Source organism: Podarcis pityusensis (genome assembly GCF_964106645.2).
Source record: "Podarcis pityusensis genome assembly, chromosome: 8".
NCBI lineage: Eukaryota > Metazoa > Chordata > Lepidosauria > Squamata > Lacertidae > Podarcis > Podarcis pityusensis.
Window position 1 is genome coordinate 1609881 of NC_138033.1, and position 16777 is coordinate 1626657.

The window sequence follows — 16777 nt, forward strand, 5'->3', positions numbered from 1 at the left end:
TCTGTAACCTGAAGCGTATGTAACCTGAGGTACCACTGTATATAATCCAGTGCCGGATTTACGTATAAGCTAAACAAGCTATAGCTTGGGGGCCCCCAAAAAAAATTAAAGGGAAAAAACTGGATGTACATTTCCAAAATATAAGATAAAAAATAAAATAAGACCTTCCTACAGCAACAGTGGCAAATGGCTTTAGATCCCTATTAGGTCCATAAATTACCAAACAGCATATATTCAACACAAAAAAAGTGACAATTTGTTGTTGGCAAAGGACAGCTGGACATATAAAGGGCCCCATTACCTTCAGGAGCTGAGGGCCTCATCAAACCTCAATCTGGCCCTGATATAATCCCACTTTCCCCCCAGAACCAGCATACAAGGCCGTCTGCAAAAATAAAAAGAAATACAGATAATACAAGGCTAGAAATAAATGAGGATGGTTCTAAGGTAAATCGGTTTCCTATGGAATGAAACATTTTTTTTTAAAGTATATTAAAACGCAGACAGTCAAACCCACAAGCCCCAGTACTACAGCCCAGCATGAAGTGAGAAGTGGATGTCACATTGGAGCGCTCCAGAACATTGTGTGTGCATCCTTACAACACATCCTTGTAAAATACAATGTGCAAATGTTAATTGGTTAGAGTACACGAAAACAAATTGCGGTAATAGAAGGCTGTGTGTTAAACGTAAATTACAATACAAGTACAATGAGAAGAATTGGAAGTCGTCTATTTAGAAATTCAATGCGGCCTAGGACCCACGTATCTATGGGACCACGTCTCCTGGTATGTCCCACGGAGGACCTTAAGGTCCACAAATGACAACATTTTGGATGTCCCAGGTAGAAAGGTGATTAGACTGGCCTCAACCAGAGCCAGGGCCTTTTCAGTACTGGCCCCGATCTGGTGGAACGCTCTGTCACAAGAGACCAGGGACCTGCAGGACTTGACATCTTTCTGCAGGGCCTGCAAGACGGAGCTGTTCTGCCAGGCCTTTGGTCGGGGTTCAGTCTGACCCTTATGTTTCCCTCCCCTTATGGTTTTGATCTATGGGCTACTTTTAAAATGAGGCTACATTTTAAATTGCATTTTAACCCGTATTTTAAATTGGTTTTTTTTTCCTATTATGATTTTACTGTAATTTTACTGGTGTTAGCCGCCCTGAGTCCGGCTCTGACTGGGGAGGGCTGGGTATAAATAAAATTTATTATTATTATTATTAATAAACGATTGTATTATACAGTGGTACCTCGGGATGCAAATAGGATCTGTTCTGGAGCCCCGTTCGCATCCCAAACGGAACGCAAGATGCAACGGCGCATCTGCACGTGCGCGGGTCGCGTTTCGCCTCTTCCGTGCATGTGCGTGACGTCATTTTGAGTGTCTGCGCATACGCGAGCAGCGAAACCCAGAAGTAACACACTCCGTTACTTTCGGGTTGCCGCGGAGCACAACTTGAAAGCGCTCAACCCGAAGCACATTCAGCTCGAGGTATGACTGTACAGTGGTACCTCGGGTTACATACGCTTCAGGTTACAGACTCCGCTAACCCAGAAATATTACCTCGGGTTAAGAACTTTGCTTCAGGATAAGAACAGAAATCGCGCGATGGCAGTACAGCAGCAGCAGGAGGCCCCATTAGCTAAAGTGGTGCTTCAGGTTAAGAAGAATTTCAGGTTAAGAACAGACCTCCGGAATGAATTAAGTATTTAACCCAAGGTACCACTGTCGGTATAGTTAAAGCCATGGTTTTCCCAGTAGTGATGTATGGAAGTGAGAGCTGGACCATAAAGAAGGCTGATCAGCAAAGAATGGATGCTTTTGAATTCTGGTGCTGGAGGAGACTCTGGAGAGTCCCATGGACTGCAAGAAGATCAAACCTCTCCATTCTGAAGGAAATCAGCCCTGAGTGCTCACTGGAAGGACAGATCCTGAAGCTGAGGCTCCAAGACTTTGGCCACCTCATGAGAAGAGAAGACTCCCTGGAAAAGACCCTGATGTTGGGAAAGATGGAGGGCACAAGGAGAAGGGGACGACAGAGGACAAGATGGTGGGACAGTGTTCTTGAAGCGACCAGCATGAGTTTGAGCAAACTGCGGGAGGCAGTGGAAGACAGGAGGGCCTGGCGTGCTCTGGTCCAGGGGGTCACAAAGAGGCGGACACCACTAAATGACTAAACAACAACCACTGTAATGCAAGTTCTTGTTTTGTAGGTGTGTGTTTCCCCCTCTTTCTTTTCTTGTCGTAATCTTTTCTTTTTTTATCTTTGTGTGTGTGTATATATGCATATATATATATACAGTGGCGTAGCGTGGGGGGTGCCAGGGGGGCCGGCCGCACCGGGTGCAACATGGGCGGGGGGCGCGCTCGCACTAGCAGCTCTCTGCCCCTACTAAAATCCACGGGTTAGGGAGCCCGCGCTCGCTCGGCTTGGCGAGGAGGTCGCGGAAGGGGGAGAGCGAAGCCTTCTGCCGCGGGCAAAAAAAGGAGAGGAAGCCGGGTGGGCGGGCGGGGGGGCTGGCTGGCGGGGGTCTGGCTGCGCCTGCTGCTGCCGGTGCAGGGCAAGGCAAGCAGAGCGAGGAGGAGAGAGAGGGGAAGGGGGGGGGAAGCAGCTAGGAAACGCTGTGGTGTGGAGGAGGAATCAATTAAGGAGAGAAAGCGAAAAGCCTTGGAGAAAGGGAAAAAAGGAAAGAAAAGAGGCAGCTCCAGGAGAGCGCGGGGGAAAGAGAAGCCTCGCTGCTGCTGCTTGGGAGAGTAAATTACTGTACTTGCCTTGCCCCGGGTTAGGGGGCGCAAATTACTTGCCTTGCCCCGGGTGCTGATAACCCACGCTACGCCGCTGTATATATATATATATATTCAATAAAGATGATTGAAAACAAAACAAAACAAACCAGCCCTGCGAGGTTAGCCACCGTAGGAGGTTGCCTGAGCTTGCAGCGGTGAAGGGATCCGACCCCGGGACTTTCCTTTTCCCTCCCCCTCCCTCCGCCAAGGAGGCGGGCCGAGCATCCCTCCGTCTGGTGCTGATGCTGCGCGCGCGGGGCGGCGCCTGAGCCTTGCTGCTGCCTCCATTCCGCCCTGCGCGCGTCTCCATCCCCGTCTCCATCCCCGTCGCCCCAGAGGCCGGAGGGCCCGCAGCAGAGGCCCCCTCGGAGGGGACGCCAGCCTCCCACAAGGTAGGTGATGGGGGGCTGGGGGGGACCCCCATCCATCCCTCTATCCCTCCCCACAGCGGAGGGAGAGGCAGGCAGCCATCTCTGGGCGGGGGGAGATCCCGGCCCCGGCCCCTCCATCCAGACCTTCAAAGATGCAAACCCCGCACCTGCGCCACCAAGTCCAGATGCTCCCCATCTCCATCCTCCCCCCCCCCCAAAAAAATACAAGCTCCGCCCCTCATCCTCACGGCTACCTGCTCTCCATAGACCCCCCCCCCACGCATCTCTGTATCCAACCCTCCTTCCCAGCCACGCACACCTGAAACCCCCCCCCCCATATCTAATCTGCCCAACCCTCCTCCCTTTCCGCCCCATCTCCATTCCCAGTTGCACCTCGCCGTGGATCACATCCATCACTGTAGACCCCATCCTGACACCCCACCCTCCGTATTCCAGCACCCTGCCCTCCTTCAACAACACACCTATTTGTGGCTCCAGAATCACACCCGTTTCCATCACCTGGGGTAGAAGCCACACCCTATTATTTATTATTATTATTATTATTTATTATTATTATTATTATTACTACCACTATTCGACGGGCATCTGCAACTGACATATTGCCATATCCCCCAGAATCCCTCTGGTCTGCCCTCTTCCTCGCTCACACCCATCTTCCACTCCTTGTAAACAGCACCTTCCAGTGGGGTCCCCACCCAAAGCACCCCCATTTCCCTCCTGTATTTGCCACCCTCTCCCCCCCCCCGCGGCTTTCTTTGCCGCCTCCTGGCATCCCTTTTCCTTCCAGATATTTGCTTGCCTAAAAACAACACGGCCATTTCCCTTCTGTCCCCACCCCCTAGAACTGCCTGTCAAGACGGGCGAACCATCCCTGAATATCTTTGACAGCCTCTGAAGGCCGCAGGTTCAGTGTGATGGAGAAATAAAAGGCAGCGTTCCTACATTAATCCCTTGCATGCTTACTCAGAAGTAGGCTCCACTGTCTCCAGCAGGGCTTACTCCCTAGTAAGTGTGTTGCACAACCAATTATACAACCATGCTGCTGCTAAACACTGTCCCAACACATTTTCAAGATGTTATTTTATTTTTTGTTTTAAAAAAGAGAGAAACAGTTCCTTTGAGCTTAGTTGTATATTTTGCTTTGGCACGGGACCGGGTCTCTTGCATAGTAAATGAAGAAAACCAGGCCAGCTGGGTGTGGGGAAGTGTTGTGTAATGGTTAGAGTTTCAGACAAGGAACAGGGAGGTCTGGATTTGAATTCTCGTTAAGCCATGAAGGCTGATCCTTGGGCCGGGTACTGTCTCTCAGCCTATCCTGCCTCACAGGGGGGTTGTGTGAGGATAAAATGGGGAGGGGAATTGACTGTGTATGTAGCTACTGTGAGCTCCTTGGAGGAAAGGTATATAGGTAATCATTAAATCAAACAAATAAATAAATGTGGAAGGGGAGTTGATTGAGAATCACCAGTAGACAAACATGTCTCTGTTTTAATCTGTGAAACCCAGGAAGATACCAAAGGCACATGCAGCCAAACTTCCTCTATAAACCCTTAAAGAGAGGGATTTTTAAAAAAAGGATCCTTGGCAAATAAAGGGTCTTCTGGGCATGTGTTTATTGTGGGACGGATGCTTCTCGTATGTGGACATTTTTTGCAGAGCCTGCACAGCATCCTTGGCATCTAAATGCCAGCCCATAACCTCCCCCGGCCCACACAAATTTAATCAGGATTTACCCTTTCTGGGGAATACTTGATAAGTTAAAAGAAAACCTGTTGCCAAAGAAGCATCTGCGATATCTGAACGATCTGTTTACAATATCAAGCCCCCATCTGGACGCGCCGAAAAATGATTGACGTTCTTTCCTACGCCATCCATTGATTCTTCCCGACAGCTCTTTGTGCTCAGAAAGGAAGACTTGCTCATATTTCTACCTCTGGATGTACATTCAAACACACAGAGTTGTGGGTTTTTTTAATGTTCCAAAGGAGGCTTGGGAATAGCAGTTTTGCAAGAGTGCAGTCAATTTTAGGGATTTCACAGTGCCCATTGGACACTCCATATGGAACCAGAGATTGTGGTATCTCCTGAAAGCTGTGCTGTAAAAGGATGTGATACTACGTTTGTATATCCTAGTCAGTATTTGGGGACGCAGTTTTATATCTCTAGTTGAGAGCTGCCAAATCAAGCGGCCCCTTAAACTGAAAATTTGGCCAGTCTTAGGCTGTGTACACGCTATAACTCTAAAGCACATTCAAATAACCTTCTTTCCCTCAAAGAATTATGGGCACTGTAGTTCGTTAAGGCTTGCAAGGAGCTTTAACTCTGTGGGGGTTAAACTACAGTGCCCAGAATTCTTTGAGGCAAATAACGTGCTCCGAATGTGTTTTAAAAGTGCTTAGACTGTAAACCTGCAGGAAGGCCAATCTTGTTTCTAAATTGTGACTAAGCACCTTAAACAGATTTTGAGCACATCATCGTTATCCTGATTAACATCAATAACACCAATGCGCCTTTTGAAGGAAGAGGAACATGAATTTTACAAAATCCTCAGTTGTTAAAAAGACAAGAGCCTGCTTAGAGACTGATTTTTTTCAAAAAATATTATTTATTGAAAAATAAAAAATACAAAAGTACAAGTGCACAGAGTAAGATAAGACACAAAAAAGAAGAAAAAAGAAGAAAAAGTACCCATGGAAGAAAACATAACAGAAAAAATATATTGTGTACAGAACATAAAAGGGGGGCAGGGATTGTTGTTGTAGTTAACCAGGCCTTAATCTAATATGGTATTTATAAAAATCAATTCCATATATACACATACTGTAATATACTGCAACATACTGTAATATACTGTATATATAAAAATCAATTCCAAATATCATTAAATTTGTCCATGGCAAGTCTGCATTTGTACACAACTTGCTCACGTGTAGCAAGTTTGCGGCTCCCTTTAATGACTGGATTGAAGATGTGCTTAGAGCCTCAATATGACCGTCATAGTAATGGGTTGAGTCTTCTAACACAGTGTTCCGAAGCGTACAATGAATTTCAGAGGTTTAGCCGTGTTAATCTGTTACTGTCCGCTCTATTGTGGCACACGCTTTGGCGGGCTAAACCCCACCGTGCACCTGATAGGCTCAGCCTGTGAAAACTTACGCCACAAAAGACTTGAAGCTGCTGCGGGACTTTTTATGGTTCCGGATCAAAATAGTGTTTGCGGTGCTGTTTTGCTGGGACAGCTCAGGTGTTATGGGGCAGGCCTCTCTCCTGTTCCTTATCATCTCAAATCTGGAATGGCTCACAGGTCCTATCTGTCGCCGCACTGCTAAATAAATGGTATGCCCCGCGGAGGACCTTAAGGTCCACAAATGACAACATTTTGGAGGTCCCAGGTGGTTAGATTGGTTTCAACTAGGGCCAGGGCCTTTTCAGCGCTGGCCCCGACTTGGTGGAACGCTCTGTCTCATGAGACCAGGGCCCTGCGGGACTTGACATTTTTCCGCAGGGCCTGCAAGACAGAGCTCTTCCGCCTGGCCTTTGGTTTGGACTCAGTCTGACCCTTATGTTTCCCTCCCCTTGTGGTCTTGATTTATCGGCTGCTTTAAAATGAGGCTGCATTTTAAATTGCATTTTAACCTGTATTTTAAATTGGTTTCCCCCCCCTATTATGTTTTTATTGTAATTTTACTGGTGTTAGCCAGTAAAAGCCCTAAGCCCAGTTCTGGCCAGGGAGGGCAGGGTATAAATAAAATTTTTTATTATTATTATAAATAAATACTTGCACCCAGTGCTCCCCCCCCAAAAAATATTTAGGGGATACTCTCATTTTCCTACTCATATTGAAATACTGCCCCTCAATGAGGCCAAACGTAGATTCACAAAATGTTTAGGGGTATGCGTACCCCCGCGTACCCCCAGTAAAAAAGCAATGCTTGCACCCTTTCCTGAAGGTGTCTGTCTGATAATGCTTTTCATAGAATAAATAGAATAATTGTGGAGGTGGTGGGGACCCCGAAGATCATCCATTCCAACCCCCTGCAATGCAGGAGTCTTTTACCCAGGGTGGGACTCGAACCCACAACCCCATTCTCTACAACTATTTATTTATTTATTTCAATATTTTTATTCATTTTATAACAGAAATAAAGAACACAAACAGAAAAAACAAACAATACAAACAAATTCTTGTCATATCCTTATTTTTCTAAACATTGTTAGGTGAGCTTCCCCAAGTCCCCCCCCCCATCTGATTTTCATTTTACCTCATGTTTAGCAGTTACATATATCATAAGTTCTGACCATTTTTTTTATCACGCTTCCTTTAACCATAAAAATCTTCACATTTTATCCCTTACAAATAATACTATTTTAAAATACACTATTTTCTACTTCTAACCCTACAGCCTATATCCACTTCCAAAGCTACCGTATTCTAAGATTTAAATATTCTCTGACTATCTAAAGGGATGTGGGTGGGGCTGTGGGTTAAACCACTGAGCCTAGGACTTGCCGATCAGAAGGTCGACGGTTCAAATCCCCGTGACGGGGTTTGCTCCCATTGCTCGGTCCCTTCTCCTGCCCACCTAGCAGTTCGAAAGCACGTCAAAGTGCAAGTAGATAAATAGGCACCGCTCCGGCGGGAAGGTAAATGGCGTTTCCATGCGCTGCTGTGGTTCGCCAGAAGCGGCTTAGTCATGCTGGCCACATGACCCGGAAGCTGTATGCTGGCTCCCTCGGCCAGTAAAGCGAGATGAGCGCCGCAACCCCAGAGTCGGTCACGACTGGACCTAACGGTCAGGGGTCCCTTTACCTTTATGACTATCTAAAAGCCAAGTTTGCACAGCGTGAAGATCATGAGGTTGGCCTAAGATAGGTCCGTATATCTGGAAGTTTCAAATTCTGCTGTTCAGCTCCATTCCTATTCTCCTCTGCTTCTCCTCTTTAGCAGAGGGGAAAATCTTCCAGGAGCCATGACCAAAGACGACTCAACGGACCTCCCTTCGGAGGAGGACCACCAGCCGCTGGAATTCCAGAGCCCTGTCCTGGAGCGGAGGAAGAAAGCGATGGTCCACCCTTCTGCCCCAGCCCCACTCCCCAAAGATTATGGTGAGTCCCTTCCTTGAAGTCCATCATTTGCCTTGAATTCCATCGTTCCAAAGCTGGAAAGATGCACAAAATCTGTGCATATTTTGATAAGGCAGGAGCTGGGCGGTCAACGGGTCACAAATTAAGTGGTTGCATGGGATCAGGGCCGGATTGAGGTTTGATGCGGCCCTTAGCTCCTGAAGGTAATGGGACCCTTTCTATGTCCAGCTGTCCTTTGTCCACAACAAATGGTCGCTGTTTTTTCTGTTGAATATATGCTAGATGGTCATTGATGGACCTCATAGGTATCTCAAGCCATTGGCACATCGCAAAAGATGTATTTTATCAAAGTAAGTGTTGAACTGAAATACAGTTAAGAAGAAGTCTATTAATAGTGAAATACAATGAAGAAGAAGTATATTAATAGTGGAATAATTATTAAGCTCTAACCTGAAATGATTTTTGATTCGTAAAACATACTTAATAATGCAAACACATTGGCATTTGGCAAGAATGAAAGTTCCCTTAGAAACACAGTTTACAAAGACTCATCATCTAGTCTCTAGAAACTTGCTAGAACATGAAATAATAATGGGTGTAAATATATGATCCAAACTACTAATAGTGATAAATAGCAGAATGTCGGCACCCTGTATATAGAAAGGAGCAAACCAGGGATATTTTAGGGAGCAGGCTAGCAGGCGGGGCCCATGACTTGCATCTTGGTAGCCTACACAACACAAAACACGGTTGCTGTATGTAGGTTTTATTTTATTTGTTTTTTATCTTTTATTTTGGAAATGTACATCCAGGGGGGTTTTTCCTTTACATTTTTTGGGGGCCCCCAAGAGACTGGGGCCCTAAGCTAGAGCTTGTTCAGCTTATACATAAATCGGGCTTTGCGTGGGATGCTTCAAAGCAATTTCTTCCGCTGTGCTCAGGGCTGCAGGCGCTTTGCATGTAGAAGAAACAAGGTGGTTGCGCCCTAATGCAGAGCAGCTGCTTTGCATGCAGAAGGCCTCAGACTGACTCTCAGGCATCTCCATCAAGCAATATCAGGTGTGGAGGGGGGTAAGGAAGACCCCTCTCTGCCCGAAACTCCGAAAAGCCACAGCCAGGGAGAGTAGGCAGTACTAAAGCAGATGATAGTCAAATACAGTGGTACCTCGGGTTACATACGCTTCAGGTTACATACTCTGCTAACCCAGAAATAGTGCTTCAGGTTAAGAACTTTGCTTCAGGATGAGAACAGAAATCACGCAGCAGCAGTGGGAGGCCCCATTAGCTAAAGTGGTGCTTCAAGTTAAAAACAGTTTCAGGTTAAGAACAGACCTCCGGAACGAATTAAGTACTTAACCTGAGGTACCACTGTAGTCTGACCCGATAAAAGGCAGCTGCATATGTTTCGTACCAAGAAATGCACAGTTTTGCAACCTGTGTACATTAAGCGGATTTGCATCTGTTTCCTAAGTTTGCATAGTCTATTGTTTTCCTGTACAAGGATAATGGAGCAGTGCAGGACGCCATCTCTTGAAACGCTTTTCCGTCTTTGGAAAGCTCGTCACATTTCTTTAAGCAAAGGATGGCTAACTTGTGCCCCCGTCCCCTGCCCAAATGTAGTGGCAGGTGACCCACCTAATAATAATAATAATAATAATAATGTCTGACAGTTGGCCATGTTGGATGGAGCTGATGGGAGTTCACAGACATCCCATCCCTGCTTTTTAATCCCTCTCTTTGAATCTGCAAGGGTTAAAAATAGCTTTTTAAAAAAGGGAAAGAAATCAAAGCAGAGATTATGGAGGCGCGAATTTTTCCTTCCCCTCATCCTATCATATAAATAATAAATCACAATAATCGTCACGGATAGAATAACCAGAAATACAAACCTTCTTTCTCCCAGAGACCAGGCCTCTTTTTTGTGTGATAAGGAAAGTGAGGGATAGCACTCGCTTTAATGCAACGTCATATTAACCTCCTTGCCAACAAATCAAAAATGAATGTTCACGAAATGGCCAGCGGCATCTAATCTCTCTGAAAATAAATCAGGGTAGATGCTGATCAAACGGGTTGTCTGGAAGGGCCCCAGGACGCTATGGCGCAACCTGTTGAGATGGGGGTGTGGGGAAAAAAAGATTTATCAGGATATTATTTTTAACCACCCTCGTCAAGTTCGGAAGTGCAGGACCCCGGTTACAATTTTTGTTTGCTTGCCTGCTAAAAGTTGGTTAAAAGGAAACCAAGGGCAAAACAAAGCAGGAGAAAACAAAGAGATTGTTTATTCAGGTTGCTCCTAATGTGCAGAATTCTAGGCCTTTATTTATCATAGAATATACACAGTCCCGCCAACCACGTGTTTATCTGCAACATGAGAGAAACAGGCAAAAAAATGTTCAAATGCTCCTTCCCTAAAAAACCTGAAGTCTTCCTGCTAGGAATTATGGGTAATGAAATCCCCCCAAAAGTTCAGGAGAGTCTTTATGTATGTTACAGTCGCTGCCAGAATTCTAATCGCAAAAGGCTAGAAGTAGAGGATATCCCATCTAAATTAGATCGGCAAAACAGGATAAGAATATGCCGAACTGGCGAGATTATCAGCAAGGTTAAGAGATGTTACAGGTGAAAAGTTTATCAGAGAGTGTGATATATATGTAAAAGAACACGGTCAAAGATCAGTCCATTTGGCAGGTCTTGATTGAGCTTCGGCGTGTAAGTAGGATAATGTTAATATAAAATAAAATTTATAGTAAGTCAAAGAAGATAGAGGAAGTAAAGTAGTTTAAGCGTGGATTTAAGGAACTTAATTTGGGAACGCAAGGGGAAGATTTAATCACACATGGATGTACAAAGCAAGGATTTGTTAAATAATGAATAATTGTTTATTTCTTATTTTGCCTGTAACATCTATTGCGTATTTCTGTTACAATGTTTTCAACCAATAAAGCAAAGAGAGAGAGAGAAAGGGGCACCTGAGACAGGTGATGTTTCACAGCTCTGGGGTGATGCTGAGGCCCATTCGTAGACCCAATGGTGCGCTAGAATCAGCTTCACAGAAACACTCCTCTCCCTTGATTAGGAATGACACACGTAGGCTTTCAACATCCCACAATAAAATACGACTGAGAGCATTCCAGGATGGCGGAAGAAAAGGTAGCTCTCAGAAAGTCTGGAAAGTTCCGTGAGCAGCTCCAGAACATTCCAGGATGTGAGCGGAAAAGAAACGTACCTGTATATAGCATCCCCAAAACTCTTTTCAGCCAAACACTCGCCCTCTTCTTGTTAAAAGCAAAAACAGCCAAGTCGACACAGATACTTAATATGCATAAATTCCCCCTCCAGTGCCGGATTTACGTACAATGGTACCTCAGGTTACATACGCTTCAGGTCACATACGTTTCAGGTTACAGACTCCGCTAACCCAGAAATAGTACCTCGGATTAAGAACTTTGTTTCAGGATAAGAACAGAAATCGGGCTCCGGTGGCACGGCGGCAGCGGGAGGCCCCATTAGCTAAAGTGGTACCTCAGGTTAAGAACAGTTTCAGGTTAAGAATGGACCTCCAGAAAAAATTAAGTACTTAACACGAAGTACCACTGTATAAGCTAAACAAGCTCTAGCTTAGGGCCTCACTTTCTTGGGGGCCCCCCAAAAAATTAAAGAAAAAACCCCCTGGATGTACATTTCCAAAATATAAGATGAAAAGCAAATAAAATAAAACCTACATACAGCAACTGTGTTTTGTTTTGTGTTGTGTCGGCTCTTATGGTGTAAGTCCTGGCCCCCTTCTTACCTGCTCCCCAAAATATCACTGGTTTGCTCCTTTCTATATATAGGAGGCCCACATTCTGCATGGAATGGTTGCACGGAAACATGTGCAAATGGCTTGAGATACCTCTTAGGACCAGAAATTACCATATAGCATATGTTCAACACAAAAAGCAGCGGCAATTTGCTGTGGACAAAGGACAGCTGGACATATCAAGGGCCCCATTACCTTCAGGAGCTGAGGGACTCATCAAACCTCAATCCGGCCCTGTCCCCCACAAATTAAAAGCACTAATCTGTTGTTCCTGTATGGAGTTCGGGGTCTAAGCTGTGAAAATCAGCTGTTTGTCCTGTTTCTAGATGAGAGGGTGGCCCCCCAAGTGGTTTCCTGGAACGCTGGACCCTAAAACCAGCCCTGGCGTGTTGGCAAGGATCATAATGGCACGTGCTAGGGGCAGGTGTGTGTGTGGTGGGTTCTGAGGCCGAACCCTGGCGAGAAGCAAATAATTCGAGCATTCGGGGACGGCCAGATACAAATATGCAGCGGCTGTGGGGTGCGCAGTTTGGCCTGGTCCCTCTGACGCCTGCCGGACCTCAGCTCAAAACAGGCTTTTTTTTGGCGTTGCCCATGGAGAAAAGCCATAAAAACGAGCGAGTTGAGGAGGGCTGGGGCGAGGGAGAGGAGAAGGGGAATTGGAAGCCCTGGGCACGATCGAGGGCTCCTTCAGTCCAGCAGAGACAAGGGAGCAGTTGTGGAGGCTTTTTGGAGGTTGCCCTGGAAACGGCAAGGGCCATTGTGGGTTTCCTCTTGACTGCAAGGGAAGAGAACAAGAGACGCTTCAAATGTGACACAGAGGCAGGTCCAGCGCCGGATTTACGTACAGTATAAGCTAAACAAGCTAGAGGCCCCACTCTCTTGGGGGCCCCCCAAAAAATTAAAGGAAAGCTGGATGAATATTTCCAAAATATAAGATAAAAAACAAATAAAACAAAACCTACATACAGCAACAGTGTTTTGTGTTGTGTCGGCTCCTAGGATGTAATAATAATAATAATAATAATAATAATAATAATAATAATAATTTATTTGTACCCCGCCCATCTGGCTGAGTTTCTCAAGCCACTCTGGGTGGCTTCCAACAAAGATTAAAATTACATTAAAATGTCACACATTAAAAACTTCCCTGAACAGGGCTGCCTTAAATATCAGGTAGTTTTTCTTCTCTTTGACATCTGGTGGGAGGGCATTCCACAGGGCGGGCGCCACCACTGAGAAGGCCCTCTGCCTGGTTCCCTGTAACTTTGCTTCTCGCAGGGAGGGAACCGCCAGAAGGCCCTCGGAGCTGGACCTCAGTGTCCGGGCAGAACGATGGGGGTGGAGACGCTCCTTCAGGTATTCTGGGCCAAGGCCGTTTAGGGCTTTAAAAGTCAGCACCAACACTTTCAATTGTGCTCAGAAAAGTACTGGGAGTCAACGTAGGTCTTTCAGGACTCATGTTATATGGTCTCAGCAGCCACTGCCAGTCCCCAGTCTAGCTGCCGCATTCTGGATTAGTTGTAGTTTCTGGGTCACCTCCAAAGGTAGCCCCACATAGAGCGCATGGCAGTAGTCCAAGCGGGATATAACCAGAGCATGCACTACACTGTAAGTCATGGGCCCTGCCTGCTCGCCTGCTCCCTAAAATATCCCTGGTTTGCTCCTTTCCATATATAGGGTGCCGACATTCTGCATGGACTGGTTGCAGGGCAACATGTGCAAATGGCTTGAGATACCTATTAGGTCCATCAATTACCATATAGCATATATTCAACACAAAAAACAGTGACAATTTGTTGTGGACAAAGGACAGCTGGACATAGAAAGGGCCTCAGCAGTAGCTTAGGGCCTCATCCAACCTAAATCCGGCCCTGGGCAGGTCCCTCGCAATACTTTGCGCCCATGCAAAGCCCTCGCCAATCCTCTTAGCTCCCCGTATTGTCTTGGTTGATTGATGGGTTGAATTTGCATCGTCCCGATGGAGCCCAGAGTGACAAACGCCTCAGATGCAAAAACTAAGCAGTTAAAAGACGGTAAATGCACTTACAGTGGAAAACATCTAAAAGCAATTACAGCTAGAAAATGTTGTTTAAAACATTATTTCATCCTGCCAGGGCTCTCAGGAGCAGAATTCTTCAGCCACCAAAATGCCTGAATAAACAGGAATGTTTTCAAGTTAATAATGACAGAGTGCCTTCCGTCAGCTTCGGCCTCATTCTGGACAGGGATAGCTCTGGTAACATCTAGGATAGATTACTGCAGCATATTATACATGGGGCTGCCTCTGAAGACAGTTCAGAAACTTCAGCGGGTGCAGAAATTGGTGGGCAGGTTGATCACCGGGGCAAGAAGGTCTGAACATATTACACCGATCCTAGCCTGACTGCAGTGGCTGCCAATTAGTTTCCAGGCCCCATTAACAGTGCTGGTTTTGATCTATAAAGCCTTAAACAGCTCAGGACCGCAACAGCTCAAGGACTGTCTCCCCCCCATATGTCTCCCTCATATGAACCAGTCCTGACCCTGTGATCACAATCTGAGGCCTTTCTTCTGGAAGTCCAGAGCGCAGAAACATGAGAACAGGGCCTTTTTTGTGGTGGCTCCCCGTTTGTGGGATGCTTTCCTATTGAAAATGCTCCTGTTAGGTGCCAGGTGAAATCGCTGCTCTTCTCCCGGGCCTTACACAACTTCTGGCCTTTTAAACTGTGTTTGCGTGTTATGGTTTCGTTTGTTATTTTGTTACGTTTTTATACTGCACACCGCACTGCAATCCTTGGATGGAGGTATATAAATTTAGCAACAGAGACAGACACACCTTGCTAGGGAGGGCATGCCACAACCAAGGGGCCACCACTGAAAAGCCCCTGTCATGGGGCAGCGGCAAACAGGAGACCCCCAACGGCACCACTGCCGCCAAGGCCTCACCTGCTGTGGGTATTAAGAAGACAATCTTTGGGTCTCGAGCAATTTAGGACTTTATTTGCTGGCATTAATACTGTGGATGTGGCCCAGTGGGTCACTAGCAGCCAGTCCCTACAGACATGGTTAGGGCTGCAGCCACAACCAACTAAATCTTCTGTTTGATTAAGGGACAGAATCCATATGTAATCAGGGAAGGCATATTTTAATCAATGGGGCTGCAAATCAGCTTCACAGTTTTTGGGAGTTTGTATTTAAATTGTTTGGTTCTGAGGTGTTATTGTCCTAGGAAATACACACACACACACACACACACACACACACATATATATATATATATATATATATATATATATATGAGGCCTTGTTTTCTAACACTGTGTATCATAGCGTTTGTTGATTAAACCGTAAATTATCCTGTGCTCCAGTACTGAAGGAAGAGTTCCCTTTGCGGAAACTGCTTTATCGAGTTTGGGAATAGTGTGCTGATTAAATTGAATTGGTTAATCAGCAAAAGGGCAGGTGATTAATAGACTGCAGTGCATTCATCCGGTCAAGAAGGGCCTTGATGGAAATTGGACCTGCTCTACTCCTGCAGTGAGCTGAGCACAAAGGAACGTCCCGGCAGGTGGAATTTATAGTTGGTTTATCATACAGAGATGAATTGCAGGGGGAGCCAAGGCCCTCCAGATCATTGTGGGCTACCAATTCCCATCAGCCCCAGCCAATATCTAAGAAGCCGCTCTGCCATAACGCGGAGGGGGGCTTTTAATTTAGCTGCCCCTGTTCTGTGAAATAGCATTCCTGTCGAGGTATTACAATAATTTATAATTATAATGTATTATTTATACCCCAGCCACTCTGGGCGGCTTCAAACAGAAGACTAAAATACAATAACCTATTAAGCATTAAAAGCTTCCCTAAACAGGGCTGCCTTCAGATGTCTTTTAAAAATAGGATAGCTGCTTATTTCCTTGACATCTGGTGGGAGGGCGTTCCACAGGGCGGGCACCACCACCAAGAAGGCCCTCTGCCTGGTTCCCGGTACCTTCGTTTCTTGCAGTGAGGGAGCCATCAGAAGGCCCTCGGCGCTGGACCTCAGTGTCCGGGCTGAACGATGGGGGTGGAGACGCTCCTTCAGGGATACTGGACCAAGGCCGTTTGGGGCTTTCAAGATCAGCATCAACACTTTGAACTGTGCCTGGAAACGTACTGGGAGCCAATGTAGGTCTTTCAAGACTGGTGTTATGTGGTCTTGGCGGCCGCTCCCAGTCACCAGTCTAGCTGCCGCATTCTGGATTAATTGCAGTTTCCGGGTCACCTTCAAAGGTAGCCCCACGTAGAGCGCATTGCAGTAGTCAATGGGTCTTGGCCCTGTCTATTTTGGATTGTTTTAGTTTAGTTTTAGTTTATGTTTTTTAAATGTCTTGGCTTTTTGGGGGTGGTTTTTTTGCATAACTATTTATTCACTTTCCAATTAAAACAAACAAAAACATCTACAATATTTTAACAAAAACCATAGTTTTGATTGACTTCCCTCCCCTCCCCCTCTTGGTTTCCTTGATTAATACTTTTTCCATGCACGTTCTTAAAACCTTATATTCTTACTGTTTCGATTTGAAATCATCTTATTACAGGTGACATGTAGACGTTTTCCTAATTTGAGAAGAATCTGTTCCAGGGTCCAAGCTTAGTACATAACACCGAAATTACTACTCGACTCCTGAGCATATTTCAGAATCCATACACAAAGCTTATGAAGAACATGCAGTCGTTTATCCCCTAAGATG

At 45.9% G+C, this 16777-nt stretch overlaps 1 protein-coding gene across 2 annotated transcripts in view; it reads left to right on the plus strand.

The window, feature by feature from the left end:
* The first annotated feature begins 3028 nt into the window (after positions 1 to 3028).
* Positions 3029 to 16777, plus strand: part of CLIP3 (CAP-Gly domain containing linker protein 3) — a 39445-nt gene continuing 25696 nt past the window's right edge. The window contains exons 1-2 of one of the 2 annotated variants that reach the window (XM_081018939.1): positions 3029 to 3181; positions 8127 to 8287. In XM_081018939.1, coding sequence (XP_080875065.1) covers positions 8152 to 8287 — 136 coding nt within the window. In that variant the 5' untranslated portion in view covers positions 3029 to 3181; positions 8127 to 8151. The remainder of the gene's footprint in view (positions 3182 to 8126; positions 8288 to 16777) is intronic. The other variant, XM_081018940.1, reaches the window with a different exon arrangement.